Here is a 17,557-nt window from a genome sequence, read left to right as displayed (position 1 = left end):
AAAAGAAAGATTTGCATAAGACAAGTCAAATTGGCGTTTTTAAAAAGAAGGGACCATGGAGAATAAAGAGATAAATATAAAAAAAAACGTATTATTGTGCATATTCCCACAAGGTGTTTGGGTGATCTGAAAATGAGAACCAAAATGATTTTTCAGACTTGTGAGGTCTGCTGTTCAGACCCTGAAGGAATTTATTTTCTGTTCATTGATTTTTGTGAGAGTGTTTCTGCTTATCTCAATAAGGAACATAAATCAAGAGCCTATGTTGACTACAAATATGTCTTCTGAAGGCCTAAACAGAGCCCAGCCAAAAACTCCAATGACCAAGCAGGATCATCCAGACCAAACGTGATGATTTTGCTATATACTATTCCTATTTATGTACCAGCATGCAAAATCTGAGCCTCCTATATGGTTTAGTTCTTGCGCTATGGGCTTGTGAACTTTGACAAAAATAAGAGGCCGAACAAAATAAACACCCCCCTCCCCCCGTAAAACTTAACCTGCCTCTCGCCAGATGAATTTCATTCCGCCTAGCTCCACTCATCCATCTGGGACCAATCCATTGGAGTGTTGCTTCAGAAGGCTGGGCCTAATCAAAAAATGCTTGCATATGATTGAATAAGCCACTTGTCCGTCATCTATTGACGTGCTACTTCAACCACTCACATCGAAGCCAACCCGTGACGCTGATAACAGTCTCACAGTCGCTTCTACGCTATGTCACATCTATGAAACTCCCGTCCTGATTGGCTGAACCATAAAATCGTGTGCAGAAATCACTCTCAATGGAAGAGGTCCCAGATGGATGTGAGTGATGCTACGTGGAGCTAAGCGGAACGAAATTCTTCTGGCTAGAGTCAGGTTACGTAAAACTGGCTGTATCTTGGAAAGTATTGATCTTACATAAAAGTAATTTTACAGTTTGTCTCCTGGGTAACATAGACTGTACACCTGGTAATTTTTTCAGAATTTTGTAAGACCTAAGTGTGTGGGCCCTGGTTGAATTGACGTGGAATGACCCAATGTTAGTAACATATGAAATTGTATATAGGTGTAAAGTTGCTTATGATGAAATGAGTGGTGAAGATGAATGGGGAGCTGGAGGACCCTGAGGAGTTTCTCCAAGGCTGCTCTGGACTGAGGAGGATTCAGTCACACCACTCTGTAAGAGGACGCACACACACGCGCGCACACACACACACACACACACACATACACACACACACAATTAGACTGAAGTGTGTAGTAGCCAGTGTGTATTCATTTGTATCAGAAGACCCCCCCCCACACACACACACAGACACACACACACACACACACACACTCATGTCCATAATGAGCAAAGACTCACCCTCAGTGGTGCAGATGAAGTGGAGTTTGTCTGTCTTAGTCAGGTTGCTGACCCACAGCCCCCCTCCAGACTCCACTGCCCCGACTCTTTGTTGGAAGGAGTCCACTTGGTCGTGCCCTTGGGTCCAGTTGCTGTAGCAGACGGTCTGTCCACAGACCCAGTACCAGCCCACGCCGTAGGAGTGGAGCAGGCCCAGCCACACGTGAGCAGTGGAGGCTCCTTTAGCCCGCGCCCTCACCCAGCGCTGGACCCGCTCGGACGTCACAGACACCAGGTCCACATGGTGCTCTCGGCAGTACTGCAGCGCCTCTCTCCAGGTCTTATTCTCACGGACCAGAACCAGCTTGTCTGGAGGGAAAAGATGAGAGATACAGTGAGAGATACAGTGAGAGATACAGTGAGAGAATACTGATTACTGCTCAGTGCTGGAGTCCTTCTAAGATTCTCATTTTATCTGCAGTATCTAAATGTGCTGAGTGGTGACAAGTGATAGAATGCTGGGTCTGCACACAATAACTTACTTAAGTGCTCTCATAAAAGCTTAAGTTAAAAGCTTCTGACATCCTCACACACCTCACACACACACACACCACACTCTTCCCCCTCTTCCCTCCTCCCACTCCACTTCTCTCTCTTATCTTCTCTATCCCTTCTTCTACCACTTCTCGTCCTCCATACTTCTACTTGTACTTAATATGTAGCCACTCCTATCCTCTAGCACTAGTATTGACTGATACAGTGATAACTCTTTGCTATATTCTCCTCTGCACTGTAGTTAAATAATATTCTAACACTGTAGCCCTGTAGTTTAAAAGTTTGAATCTTAAAATGTTAATAGCTTACATTTTATTCCATTGATGTAGTGTAGCTCTGTAGCTTAAACCTAAAAAATGCTTAAATGTTAATAGCCTAAATGTTATTCCATTGCTGTAAGTCACTTTGGACAAATGTGTTCGCCAAATGAATAAATGTATATAAATGTATGACAGAGACAGTACAGAGAGGACCACCATTAGGAGCTACATGTAGTACCACCATTACAGAGACAACCTCATCATAGAGGGCACCACCATTAGGAGCTAGTACCGCCATTACAGAGACAACATTATAATAGAGGGCACCACCATTAGGAGCTAGTACCACCATTACAGAGACAACATTATAATAGAGGACCACCATTAGGAGCTAGTACCACCATTACAGAGACAGTACCATCACAGAAAGGGCCACCATTAGGAGCTAGTACCACCATTACAGAGACAGTACCATCACAGAAAGGGCCACCATTAGGAGCTAGTACCACCATAACAGAGACAGTGCCATCACAGAGTAGACCACCATTAGGAGCTAGTACCACCATTACAGAGACAGTACCATCACAGAAAGGGCCACCATTAGGAGCTAGTACCACCATTACAGAGACAGTACCATCACAGAAAGGGCCACCATTAGGAGCTAGTACCACCATAACAGAGACAGTGCCATCACAGAGTAGACCACCATTAGGAGCAAGTACCACCATTACAGAGACAGTACCATCACAGAGAGGACCACCATTTAGGGTTGCCACATGCACTGGATTTACCGGGTTTGTTCCCCTTTTTGAGTGACTGTCCCGGATAATTAATAATATTTCCCGGCACACAAATTGTCCCGGTTTTTGGTGAAAATTACCTTCTGAATATAATTTCTGCTAGTTTCAAACGGTTTTGTTCTTGGTTGTGTTTATCATACATCAAATCCTGTATAGCCTACAGTACGTACGCAGACATAAAAGGCATGCTTTTTGTTGATTGGCAGCAAAAATAGAGTTTACATTATTACCTAGCAACTGCCACGCAACCACAGACCCAGACCCCACTTTGTAGTTACACGCGCCTGTCCTAGTTGCTCTGTAGGCTAATATAGAAAGGGACAGCAGCAGGGAAAGGAATCCAAAACGAGTGTGTGTGTCTGCGACAACCAGTGCATCAGGGCAAATATCGGTAAGAAACTATAGGAAATGTTCCAACATTGTATTCACCACGCACATCACGCACAAGGGCACCATGGGACAGAGGGGCTACCAAAATTCTTCAGCCAACACTGATGCCCTCTACAAGAAAGGACAGAGCAGGCTGTACTTCCTGAGGAGGCTGCAGTCCTTCAATGTGTGCAGCAAGCTCCTCAGGATGTTCTATCAGTCTGTTGTGGCCAGCGCCCTCTTCTATGCAGTGGTATGCTGGGGAGGAAGCACAAAGAAGAAGGATGCTGGGCGACTTGACAGGCTGGTAAGGAAGGCTGGCTCTGTAGTGGGAGCTGAACTGGAGTGCATCACTTCAATATCTGACAAAAGGACCCTAAACAAACTGATCAACATCTTGGACAATGAATGTCATCCGCTCTACAGCACTATCAAAAACCAAAAGAGCTTGATCAGCTAGAGACTTCGCTCACTGCCATGCACAACTGAAAGGCTGAGGAAGTCATTTGTTCCTAGGGCCATTGAACTGTTCAATGCCTCACTAAAGGGAAGAGGAGAGATAGACTTCTCTGCTTAGTCTGTCTGCCTCTCCACCCTCTCCATGTCCATGTTTGAGTACTGACTGCCCACTACTGCTTACTACTGTTTTACTAATGTACACAGCCTAATGTTTTCACTACTGTTTTACTGCTACACTGTTTTTCATACTATATTAGACTGCTGCGCTCCTCTGACGAACGACGTCTGGCTCTACCACCGGTACGCTCAAGCCAATCCAAACTTTTCTCATCTGTTGTTCCTCGTTGGTGGAACACACTGCCAGCTCCTACAAGGGCAGAGACATCCTTCTCCATTTTCAGAAAACTCCTGAAGACCCAGCTCTTTAGAGAACATCTCCTCTCATAGCAACACTTACAACAAGTCTTACTGATCCTAGCACTCACCAGCCGTCTCAAACTGACAAGTAACTGTTAAAAACAGCACTCACTGATGCACTTATTCTTACTGTACTCTAATGTTTTTAAATTGTCCTAAAATTGTTGAGAACTACTCTAAAACTTAAATTGTTTACTATGTTGTTAGTCGCTTTGGCTAAAAAGCGTCAGCCAAATGTAATGTAATGTAATGTAATGTAATGTAATGTAATGTATTAGCACACATGATCAATGGCTGCGGTCAGGCTTCTGCTACAATACTGAATGAATGAATGGCTATAACCCTATTACCTCAACCTGTTCTTGCACTGAAATAGTTTTTTATTTTACCTTGTCTACATTATACTTTACTCTATTTGTCCATATTATTTATGCTGGTCTCTAGACCTTACTCTTGCACTGTTGCACTGTTGGATTAATGTTGGACTACTTTTTGCACCTTCACCATGATTTAGTATTTAGTTTTCTTAGTTTTCTTATCTTTCTTATCTTCTACTGTCTTTATTGTACAGAGGAGTTTAGTTATATGTTTATACTTATACTTATGTTTACCATTTCTGCTGTAAGTGCATGTTGTGTGTGATGTCTGTATGCTACTGAGACCCTTGAATTTCCCCTTGGGGATCAATAAAGTATCTATCTATCTATCCATCTATCTATGTAGCCAATAAATAGCTTTACTGCTAACTGCTTGTTAGAGAATGTTTACGATGTAGTGAATGTGACCGGCATAATTCACCTTTGTTATTAAGTGTGGTTCTACACACCGTTCATATTAAACACAGCACTTTGTTCTGTCTGTAGTTACTTCATGTAAGTATAACTGTTCAGGGATCGCGGTCCCTTTAAATGTTATGAATGTGTGATGACGTATGATGATGTAGCCCCATGCCTGTTTTGTTGCTGGACAGCGCCATTTTTGTTTTCAGTGTTTTTCCTATCTACACGCATTTGTGTGCTCAACGTGAGAAATTGTCTCTTGCGACTTACTGCAATTTCCACAACGATGTCAAAATGCACCAACTTCGTGTTACATGCAAGGAGGATCATGCAGCAGCATCTAACTTGAATGTTACTCTAATTAATTGGGAAACGCATCTTGAGTGCGCACCAGAGAGAGAGGTAGACTAGCAGGTTCCAGGTGTCATTGTTCATACCCCCTTTTAATATATGAAACTTATAACTGCTTGTAACAACTTAATATTATACATAGTATTGTTAATATTGTAGCGATCTCACCCTCAGACAAGAATCACCTTTGGCCAGGACGGCCATTTATTGGAACAGGAAGACTCAAACACAATCAGACATACTAGGATAACTACATAGGGCAACACAGGGGTAGTCCCAGCCGCACATGCAACACACAATAAGGGTTTACCACACACATCTACACGAGGATAAACACATGAGGTACTACTAAACTAAAGAGACTAACACGCTAACAACTACACAACATGGTAAACGCAACTACAACTATTATAACCGACATTACACATTCTAGCATTCACTCGCACTACATTCTGGGAGACACTCATTCAACGTTAAACATGAACATCCACCGACGCTACATAACCCCCTCCCGAGCCATTGTCGTCCCCAACAATGACAGCTCAGCTCACCGCTCGCGGCTGCGTCGGTGTCAGTCCCAGTGCTTTGTCCAAGTGACTGGAAAGCCTCCGGCTGCAAATGGAGAGTCCAAGGCAGCCGGAGCTTCTCTGTAGACGTAGGATCCCCAGGCTGTCGGTGGCCCACTCTTGGCCACTCCAACCCAAGGCGATCAGTCTTTGGAGCAGCTCCCGTAGAAAGGCCCGGCATTCTCCAACGATAACCCCTGGAAGGGCTCTCGGCTGCCTCTGTCACGTCAGTTCTCCCCCGAACAAGCACCAGAACCGGCCAGACGTGGGTCGTGGTGTTGCTTGGGCCCTCGGTCTCCCGCTGTGCAGCTGCGCTACCTCAAACAGCAGCAAACAGTCCCACTGCAAGCCGAACCCCCGGATACGCTGGAACCCCTGGACGTTCGGTAGCCCCTTCTGGCTACTGTGACAGCTCGTGGCCGTTGCCACCTGTCCACAGTGTGCCGATCTCCAGGCGGTCAGCAGTCCACGTCGAGGTCCCTCCTCACGCTGCCCTCTTGTAGAACTTTTGTCGGCTGTCTCTCGAGCACAACGATGCTCCACTGTGGCGGGAAATGGAGACCCCGACCCTCCCAGCAGGCTCGGGACACAGAGGAACTCACACACAAAACGTGAAAAACATTGCGCAGACTTGCGTCAACCGGAACGTGCGCACTTCAAATCTCAACAGTCCACAAAACGATAGCTCCCAAGGCTCTACAGGTCGACGTTACCCTCTTGGTCACTAGCTGGAGCACCGCAAGCTCCCGAACTGGCAGCTATGACTCCATCACACTCTCGACCGGCAGCTGACGATCTGGAAGTTCTTCAGTAGCTGGCGGTGTAAACCCGGCCGCTGTGGTCGTGTTCCAAGGTCGTCAGAGAGTTCGCGCTCTCTATGGATGAGATCCTCGGATGACGGCAGCATCGACATCGGCGTCGAGCCGGGATCTTCTTGCCAGCCGCGGACACTTCCGCGACATCAGCCGGGGCCGCTTCCTCCAGCGCTGGCAGCTCTCGCCGGCTGTGCAGGGCTGGTCCCGCTGGTCGCGTGCACAGGTCCCGCGCCGGGCCGGAAGGTCCTCCATCCTCCACAGTGGTGAGCTCAGCGAGCTGGCTAGTCCTTAAAAGGACCATTGGAACATCTGCTGAGGTTCGCTGCCATCTTGCTGGTCTGGTCTTCGGCCTTCTTCTCCATCTTGATCTGGCGTAGATCTTCGCCCATCCCACTTCTGACACCAATGTAGCGATCTCACCCTCAGGCAAGATTCAGCTTTGGCCAGGACGGCCATTTATTGGAACAGGAAGACTCAAACACAATCAGACATACTGGGATAACTAAATAGGGCAACACAGGGGTAGTCTTAGCCGCACATGCAACACACAATAAGGGTTTCAACACGAGGATAAACACATGAGGTACAACTAAAGAGACTAACATGGTAAACGCAACTACAACTATTATAATCGACATTACACCTTATAGCATTCACTCGCACTGCATTCTGGGAGACACTCATTCAACGTTAGACATGTACATCCACCGACGCTACAATATTGTGTTATCAATGTGGCACAAACAAACAAGGCTAGAGTTTATGGATTAGCCTTATATCTTACAAGAGCTGGTGAAAGGGTTTTATGAGAAAGCTTAGACTGAGCGACCTTAAAGTGACAATGCACCATATAGCCTAAGTTCAACAGCATACAATTAGCAGCATTTCTTAATGTTTCTAACGTCATAATTAATCATTTTATATATATCCCGGATTTTCACAAATCAAATGTGGCAACCCTACAACCATTAGCAGCTAGTACCACCAGAGGACCACCATTAGGAGCTTGTACCACCATTTCAGAGACAGTACCATCACAGAGAGGACCACCATTAGGAGCTAGTACCACCATTACAGAGACAGTACCATCACAGAGAGGACCACCATTAGGAGCTAGTACCACCATTACAGAGACAGTGCCATCACAGAGAGGACCACCATTAGCTAGTACCACCATTATAGATAGATAGTGATAGTATATATTTACTACCATATTTCTCTTAAGACTCAATCAGGACGATGCAAGATCAGGATCCAGGCTTTTATTCTTTTCAATGAGGGGTCAGTGGCCCTCAAGGGAGAGAAGTACATGTTTGTTTCAGCCCCTCATGGATTTCACCAGATTCTCAGTATTCTCTGACTTCTCTGACTATACAGAAACAGTCTACCATATTTAAAGTTACACACATAGAGAAGGAGTGACCTATAGGTCCAACCCAGTTTGAATATGCAATAGAAAGGGAGGATGAGGATTAGGCCTTTATCAGGTCTGGTCAGCTTCTATTGTCTTTTAATTAAAACTACCCCCTTTCCTGGGAAGTTCCTCAGAGGCCTGGACACATGCTGTTCTACAAACATTAACATTTCACACCTGGTGATAGGCAAAAGGCCTCTAGACAAGCTTTCATTATATTCAAGGATAAACAAAGGATGCATGCATACAGACCAGAGACACACACAGGGTACACATGGGTACAAAAATCACAGATGACCATAAGAAGTACGCAGTATGTACATTTACAGAAATGAGGCTGATTTTCAATAGATAGATAGATAGATAGATAGATAGATAGATAGATAGTTAGATAGATAGATAGATAGATAGATTACTTTATTCATCCCCAAAGGGAAATTATGGTGTAACAGCAGCAATTAATAATATAAATATATATCACACATAAACATACAGTACATACAAGTTAAAAAATAAATCCAATTGGATATAGTCTCTGTTAAGGAGGTTGTAAACTGCATTGACTCTCGGCATAAGATTTTCTCTCACGGCACAAAGGGGAGTTGTTGTAAATAGTTATGGCAGTGGGCAGGAATGATTTTCTATAACGCTCCTTGCTACAGCGCAGTTGGAGCAACCTCCAGCTGAAAACACTCTGTTGTTTGACTAGTAGTTCATTCAGTGGATGTGAGGTGTTGTCCATAATGTTAAGGAACTCTAGGGGTTCAAGTGTACTTCCAATTACAGAACCAGCTCTTTTAATTAACTTGTTGAGTTTTTTGGTGTCATTTGCCCTGATACTGGTACCCCAGCAGATGGCTGCAAAGAAAATAGTACTAGAAACAGCAGACTGGTAAAACATGTTCAACATTCTGCTGCACACATTAAAAGACCTAAGCTTCCTCAAGAAGTATAGTCTGCTCTGTCCCTTCCTATAAACAGCCTCAGTGTTGCACTTCCAGTCCAGTTTGTTATCCAGATGTACACCCAGATATTTGTAGTTTTCCACTACCTCCACCTCTTCCCCCATGATGGAGATAGTGTTCAACTTTGTCCTAGCCCTCCTAAAATCTACTACCATAGAGACAGTACCATCACAGAGAGGACCACCATTAGAAGCTAGTACCACCATTAGGAGCTAGTACCACCATTACGGCCGCTCCTTCATCAGCACATCATCTCATGATCTTCAGCAGCTCATGGTGATGATGTTGTCTGTGACACACTGTCCACACTGTCCATTCCAAGCAGAGAAAATGGACAGTGACTCACCTTCATAGCAAATGAAGTGACTACGATGGTCACAACCTGCATCGTTCCAAGCACCGGAGGGATTCAGAATTTTAGTACAGAATTCCTTCCCATCACCATTATTGGGTTCTCCAGTGTTCCATTTGCGGAATGAGGAGTTGCTGCCATCTGACCACTTCCAGGCATCATTCTGTTTGAACAAGCCGATCCAGGCAGCTCTATTTCCATTCTCAGCACTTACTTCATGGATCGTGTGATTCACCTTCTCCATCTCTGTCATGTTGTCTATGGTGGCGAGGTCAGTGAACTCCTCTCTGCAGTACTGCTGAGCTTCTGTCCAGTTCTTCTGCTCCTTCACCACATGGAACTGACGTGGCACAGAGGAGGAGAGACTGCCCAGACCTGAGAGGAGAGAGAGGAGTACACACACACACACACACACACACACACACACACACACACACACACACATAATATGACCGCTGCTCATCCCTGATCTTTCAGCAGAAAATAAATTACCCTTCTCAATTTCTCATCTCTACATATCTACCCTTACATTCAGCACCCTTGGTTGCGCAATGATTGTTGTGTGTGTGTGTGTGTGTGTGTGTGTGTGTGTGTGTGTGTGTGTGTGTGTGTGTGTGGTGGTGTATGAGTGTGTGTGTGTGAGTGTGTGTGTGTGTGAGTGGTGGTGTATGAGTGTGTGTGTGTGTGTGAGCGGTTGTCATTTCCTCTGTTGGCCTGTAGATGGTGGTGTGGAGCCAGTTGGTTAGACCATTTGACATCATAACTCATATCAAAAATAAATTGCAGTGCCCCTGATTAACAGAATTTCATGAAACTTAGTTTGCATCAAGAGGAATCAAAAATCACACACATACAAACCATAACTATGTAAGAGAATTAATCAGTTAATCTGTTCACCTTTCACTTAATTAATTAAGGGGAAGGTGAACAGGTGAGTCTTTAAACATTTCCTGGAAGTCCCAAACCTATTACAAGAATGAATATTACAAGAGTAATATCACAAGAAGAATAGAATATTAGGTAACCCATTCTGTGGAATCACAGAGAAAGAGAATCTTTACTGTGACCTCTTAGCGCTAACGGATGGTCGACACAGCAGACGCTCATCAGAGGACCGCAGTGGGAGAGAGGGCATGTTAAGCTTGAACATAGAATTCAAATATATACAAATAAGGGGGTATATATACCCCCCCCCCCCCCCCCCCCCCCAGGACCTTTTCTCACTTCAGAACCCTCTTGCAATTACTGTATGTAAGTACATAATATAATCTGAAAATTGCTGCCCTGATAAAAAAAAAAAAACAATGCAACTGATCTCAGCTGGTATTCTGACTATAATGGAATGGAATGGAAATGTCTAAGTGACCCCAAACTGTTCACAGGTAATGTAGGCTATGTAACCCATGTAATGTTCAAATTCCTTCTTGATGAATTGTAATGGCACCTAAACTAATGTGGCAGTGTCACAACATAACAGAAGTATTTCTTTACACCCCTTTTTACTCTTTACCAGGGGCCAGGGCCGGCGATTGCTATAGGCGAGCTAGGCAATTGCCTAGGGTGACAAATGTGTTGGGGGCGCTCTCTAGCGTCGCCTTTAGGCCTACTTCCCATTAATCATAGAATTAGAAAAACAAGCGAATTAAAACATGTTTATTAAACATGATCATCCTAGGCGCCCTATTGTTTCTGAAGTTCATTTGCTGTGCTCTCGCGGCACTTCAGCAGCCTACATGTAGAACGGTCGCAGCCCCTTACTCGCAGTTTCCCCAAATATTAACAAAGTAGCACTCACAAAAACTGTTCGGAAGTCGCAACTATATCTAGTCTATATTTGCAACAATAGAGGAAATTACGCGTTTTGGCACCCCCAAACTCTGGGTGTTTCTTATGTATACAACTCTTGCGTGCATTCGGCCACTGACTTTCCAGCTGGGTCTCCAACATGTCAATCGCTTGCCGCCTTGCCAGAGCTGACACACGCTACTAAATTTGAACACAATTGTTGCCGCGACTCGAGGCATTTCAGCCTATGAAATAATAAAAAGTAAATCATGCATAATTTAAAAATATCTCAATAGGCTACTTGGCTATGCAATAAGGTTTCCATACAGCACCGCGGACGTTCAATCAGCGCATGAAAGCGGATGGTTTGTTTGAAATCCCGACACTCTTTCAACTACATGGAAATGTAATAGTGATCATCAAATACCTCCCTAGATTTCCGTGCCCTTCAGTCCCAACATTTAACTATATAATCAAACAGTCCAAAAGTAAATTAAATATCAAACTAAACCGAAATGCTTTTGAAGGCCTACTGTATCAGTATGCCGCTCCAAGAAACGCATGTCTCAAAATAAAACTCTCATATGAAATAAAGGACTGTCTTGAATACAATCCTGCCTCTAAAGTCCTGTACTTTGTCTTAAGACTCCGCAAAACTCAATCTCGCCTAGGGCAACCAAAGGGCTAGAACCGGCCCTGACCAGGGGTGCCAATAAATGTGGAGGGTGCTGTATATACACACAGACAGAGAGAGAGGAAACACACACAAACAGCACAGCACAAACACTCATATCACAGGGCCTTCTCAGCACAAAACACCCAATATACACATACGCGCATGTACTGTACCTAGGAAGAGCAGGAGGAAGCATCCCCAGTGAGCCATGCCTGGAACAAAATGGAAAAACAATCATCTCCATCTGACTCTAAACATTCCACTGTTCACCTGAGCAATCACTACTGAAATGAGTAAATGAGTGATTGTTGCTGAACTAGTGATATTCTCATTATTATATCATTATATCATTATTTTTACATTATTGAAGTCTGAAAATCTATGCAAAAGACACACAGCCAGGTTGCGTTTGGGTAATTTATAACCTATATTCATAAAAGACTGTAAAGGGTCCATGCGCATCTCCGGAGCATGACCTACCTGTGTGATGTCGTCTCTGCTGGACTCTGCTGCCTTCTGCCCCGTGTCCACCCCTTTCCTTCCTGTTATTGCCCCAGACAGATACTACTCAATAGTGTTAATTTCTGTCTCTTCTGCAGTATTTGCATAGAGATACAGCAATGCGCCAGAGACAGATGCCAACAGCAGAAGCTCTGTTCACAAAACAAGCTCAAAATGTATTACCAAATCACATGCAAATGCACATTTATTTTATTGCACATTTCATTTATTTGGGATGACCAATACTGATTACAACAACACAGCATTCTAAATATTAATAAAGAGCCCATTTGTGTCTCACACAGCAACACAAACACTGTGCAAGTGCTTACAGCTTTACAGGTAAATCAGGATAAATACATATTATCAGCTAAACCAGTGTATAAATACATATTATCAGCTAAATCAGTGGATAAATACATATTATCAGGGGTAGAGATGGCACCGCCTTCTCCATACATGCAGACTGCCTATGATGGCTGACACAGAGACTGACAGAGATTTTGTCTTGTTAAGTCCAGCAATTTCCAATCCTCTAACACAGAGTCTATGAACATGTCCAAGGCTACCATAAATAAGTACAACCATTTTTGTGCTATAACCACCTACTAAAAGAGCATGAGTTAATGGCTGGTATTTTAACATTTTTTCTGAGAAACACAGGTCCATGTACATGTCAAAGCAACAACCCACTTCCAGAATCAACAGTTTTTAAAAGATCATCAACAACAACAATGTCAGGAGTGTTTGGAGAGTCTCTGAGAACACTTTCTAGAGAGTAGTCATTCAAGTGTGTAAACCAGTTCAATTGTATTTTTTTGTTTGTATGTATTACACTTTGTCCATATACTCTGCGTAGTTCGTTGGTTGTAATATCGACAATGCGATCGTGTCGGGCTATGTAGAGTGCTTCATATGCTGGGCATCCGTTCATTATGTGCGCGGTCGATTCTATTGTGCTGTCGTTGTGTAGAAGGCAAAACGGTTCATGACGTTGTGGATACCACAGGGAGAGGTTATACTGAGTGGGGAGTGCTTGCAACCTAGCTTTAATGACAAATTGTTGAATGCCTGCGTTAACAGATGGGTTATGTAGTGCCGAATGTGAAACTGTCCGGTCCGCGCACTGTAGGCATGCGAGTTTGCCTTGGAGGCGCAGGTTCACCCAGTGATTGCGCTGCTGAGAATGGAAGTGTTGGAGGATCTCATACCTGCATGTCCGGCTGTTCAGCTTTTTGCTGGTTTTGTCATGGTGTAGAGAGTCGCTTCAGCATGCACATTTAAGTCCATGATTAGCTCCTCGCTGACGTTTACCTGTCCACCGCTTGTGCGTATCCAATTTAGCTGTATGTTATTGCTGCTACACAGACCGTTTAGATCAGGCCAATCTGACCGCACTCCAAACCCTGTGGCCCTGGCGTCCAGTTTTCCACTGGGTTTCTTTCTGAAGCCCAGGAAACCTGGTTCTTCATGAGGGGCAAGGGGGATCTTACGTTTGGTTAGGTCCAGTAGCAATGAGCTCCGGGCCGTTGCTCGCACAGTCGGGTCGTCGTTATTTAACATATGCAGTAAGTGATTATTCTGGTGGCTATATAAATCCATTAAATGTTAGATCAACACAACTGGCTCTTTCTGCGTTTTCGCCGGCAGTTACGACGGGTGTAGATGTTAGATTTTGTTTGTTCGTGCAGCATACCTGAGTGCGGCCTACCGGCGTGTCTACACACACACACACACACACACACACATCAATGTATGTGTATTACAGTTTTTGCCCGTTGCTTGAACGCATTTTGCAAAACTTCGCTTATTGTGCCAAAACTCTACACACAAGTAAACATGACACAACACTGGCACATCTGTGTCAAATTGAAACTCTACTATCAAAACCTAAACTCTGCTATCAAAACCTAACAATCCTTTGTCAAAATGTCACTCTGATGACAAAATGATACACACTTGCATCATATGAATACACTTTCAGATTAGCAGCAGTACACACTAGTGTACTTTATTTAAATCACTGCAGTCTTTAATTTTCACAGCTTTTATTCAGTTTATCAGTTAGCATTCTGTGAAGCTCAATGTGACACTTTTTGCTCAATGTGACAGTTTTTGTTATGTTTTTTTTTTTCAACAAAGGTTTTGATAAAAACCAAAAATGAAAGTCCTGAAAGGTTACAAATGACATCAACTCAATACATCACAGTAGCTTACTACTGTATACTTTACCGTTTCCCAAACTGTGGTACGTGTCCCACCGGTGGTACACGAGATGAAAAGGTCGGAAAGGTGTTACAGTAAAAAAATATTATAATTATTATTATTATTATTCATTTTATTATTATTAAGCCTTACTGTAAGCCTTGTTCTTTGTGTTTCATGGTGTTCTCCACACTGTTTTTCTGGTGTGAGAGCTTATAGACCAGTTGCACATTTTTATTTTGTTGTTTGTTATCATGTAGGGCGGCTAATTACTGTAAACATGATGCCTAGAATGTGTCAATAGAACGTGTTACGTTTTTATGTGTTTATGTTATGTGTTTATGTGTTTATGTGTTTATGTTATGTGTCGGATGGTGGGAGTACATGAGCCGGGTCAAGATGTAGGTGGTGGTATGCGGGAAAGAACGCTTGGGAACCGCTGCTTTACAATACAATACAGTACAGTAAATGCAGTAACACAAATATTAAATAAAAATAACACCAACAATACACTACTGTAAAACAGGCTTAGATGTGGTGGACTCTCTGCCCAGCTTCCCTCATAGTCAAGCCATGGTTGATGACATGGTCCACCAAAGTTGCTCTTATATCATCAGAAATAGGGGTCCGTGCATGGCCTCTTCGACCTTGACCTTGTCCTCCTCTTCCTCTTGCTCTACTTCTGCCTCTCGCTTTCCCTCCATCCATGCTTGCAAAGTTCTTGAAATGGCTAAACTGAGGGCTTTTTGTAGCTGGTTGATTGGTGTTCTGTTTTGCAAGTACTGTAAGTGCCTTCAGGTGTGCATTTGAGTGGTTGCAATTACTCGATGTGTTTTGTATTTTGGATACACGTGTTTTCCAAATGGCACCCTAAGATTTCGTTTTTGAACGAAGTGTCTTATGTATGAAATAGATTGTAGTATGCAGGACCAAGTGTCTTATGTATGAAATAGAGTGTAGTATGCAGGACCAAGTGTCTTATGTATGAAATAGATTGTAGTATGCAGGACCAAGTGTCTTATGTATGAAATAGAGTGTAGTATGCAGGACCAAGTGTCTTGTGTATGAAATAGAGTGTAGTATGCAGGACCAAGTGTCTTGTGTATGAAATAGAGTGTACTGTAGTATGCAGGACCAAGTGTCTTATGTATGAAATAGAGTGTAGTATGTAGGACCAAGTGTCTTGTGTATGAAATAGAGTGTAGTATGCAGGACCAAGTGTCTTATGTATGAAATAGAGTGTACTGTAGTATGCAGGACCAAGTGTCTTGTGTATGAAATAGAGTGTAGTATGCAGGACCAAGTGTCTTGTGTATGAAATAGAGTGTAGTATGCAGGACCAAGTGTCTTATGTATGAAATAGAGTGTAGTATGCAGGACCAAGTGTCTTGTGTATGAAATAGAGTGTACTGTAGTATGCAGGACCAAGTGTCTTGTGTATGAAATAGAGTGTAGTATGCAGGACCAAGTGTCTTGTGTATGAAATAGAGTGTACTGTAGTATGCAGGACCAAGTGTCTTATGTATGAAATAGAGTGTAGTATGCAGGACCAAGTGTCTTGTGTATGAAATAGAGTGTAGTATGCAGGACCAAGTGTCTTATGTATGAAATAGAGTGTAGTATGCAGGACCAAGTGTCTTGTGTATGAAATAGAGTGTACTGTAGTATGCAGGACCAAGTGTCTTGTGTATGAAATAGAGTGTAGTATGCAGGACCAAGTGTCAAGTGTCTTATGTATGAAATAGAGTGTAGTATGCAGGACCAAGTGTGTAGTATGCAGGACCAAGTGTCTCATGTATGAAATAGAGTGTAGTATGCAGGACCAAGTGTCTTGTGTATGAAATAGAGTGTAGTATGCAGGACCAAGTGTCTTGTGTATGAAATAGAGTGTAGTATGCAGGACCAAGTGTCTCATGTATGAAATAGAGTGTAGTATGCAGGACCAAGTGTCTTGTGTATGAAATAGAGTGTACTGTAGTATGCAGGACCAAGTGTCTTGTGTATGAAATAGAGTGTAGTATGCAGGACCAAGTGTCTTGTGTATGAAATAGAGTGTAGTATGCAGGACCAAGTGTCTTGTGTATGAAATAGAGTGTACTGTAGTATGCAGGACCAAGTGTCTTGTGTATGAAATAGTGTGTAGTATGCAGGACCAAGTGTCTTGTGTATGAAATAGAGTGTAGTATGCAGGACCAAGTGTCTTATGTATGAAATAGAGTGTAGTATGCTGGACCAAGTGTCTTGTGTATGAAATAGAGTGTAGTATGCAGGACCAAGTGTCTTGTGTATGAAATAGAGTGTAGTATGCAGGACCAAGTGTCTTGTGTATGAAATAGAGTGTAGTATGCAGGACCAAGTGTCTTATGTATGAAATAGAGTGTAGTATGCTGGACCAAGTGTCTTATGTATGAAATAGAGTGTAGTATGCAGGACCAAGTGTCTTGTGTATGAAATAGAGTGTAGTATGCAGGACCAAGTGTCTTGTGTATGAAATAGAGTGTAGTATGCAGGACCAAGTGTCTTGTGTATGAAATAGAGTGTACTGTAGTATGCAGGACCAAGTGTGTAGTATGCAGGACCAAGTGTCTTATGTATGAAATAGAGTGTAGTATGCAGGACCAAGTGTCTTGTGTATGAAATAGAGTGTAGTATGCAGGACCAAGTGTCTTGTGTATGAAATAGAGTGTAGTATGCAGGACCAAGTGTCTTGTGTATGAAATAGAGTGTACTGTAGTATGCAGGACCAAGTGTGTAGTATGCAGGACCAAGTGTCTTATGTATGAAATAGAGTGTAGTATGCAGGACCAAGTGTCTTGTGTATGAAATAGAGTGTAGTATGCAGGACCAAGTGTCTTGTGTATGAAATAGAGTGTAGTATGCAGGACCAAGTGTCTTGTGTATGAAATAGAGTGTAGTATGCAGGACCAAGTGTGTAGTATGCAGGACCAAGTGTCT

General features: G+C 43.2%; 2 protein-coding genes across 2 annotated transcripts in view; both read right to left on the bottom strand.

Annotated features, from left to right (window-relative positions):
* The window catches only part of LOC121690252 (C-type mannose receptor 2-like), a 1,098,322-nt gene that overhangs the window by 12,907 nt on the left and 1,067,858 nt on the right, over positions 1-17,557 (bottom strand). Inside the window, exon 6 of the mRNA XM_042070719.1 lies at positions 1,355-1,702. Within this exon, the coding sequence (XP_041926653.1) occupies positions 1,355-1,702 (348 nt within the window). The remainder of the gene's footprint in view (positions 1-1,354; positions 1,703-17,557) is intronic.
* On the bottom strand, positions 8,912-12,423 carry LOC121690280 (C-type lectin lectoxin-Phi1-like). Its single transcript, XM_042070773.1, has 3 exons — positions 12,377-12,423; positions 12,070-12,108; positions 8,912-9,810 (listed from the first exon to the last, which is right to left on the bottom strand). Exons 2-3 carry the CDS (start codon positions 12,104-12,106, stop codon positions 9,347-9,349), a joined length of 501 nt encoding a protein of 166 aa, XP_041926707.1. The 5' UTR covers positions 12,107-12,108; positions 12,377-12,423; the 3' UTR covers positions 8,912-9,346.

The sequence above is a fragment of the Alosa sapidissima genome, chromosome 18, assembly GCF_018492685.1.
Source record: "Alosa sapidissima isolate fAloSap1 chromosome 18, fAloSap1.pri, whole genome shotgun sequence".
Lineage (NCBI taxonomy): Eukaryota > Metazoa > Chordata > Actinopteri > Clupeiformes > Clupeidae > Alosa > Alosa sapidissima.
This window is presented reverse-complemented; position numbering and strand designations above follow the sequence as displayed.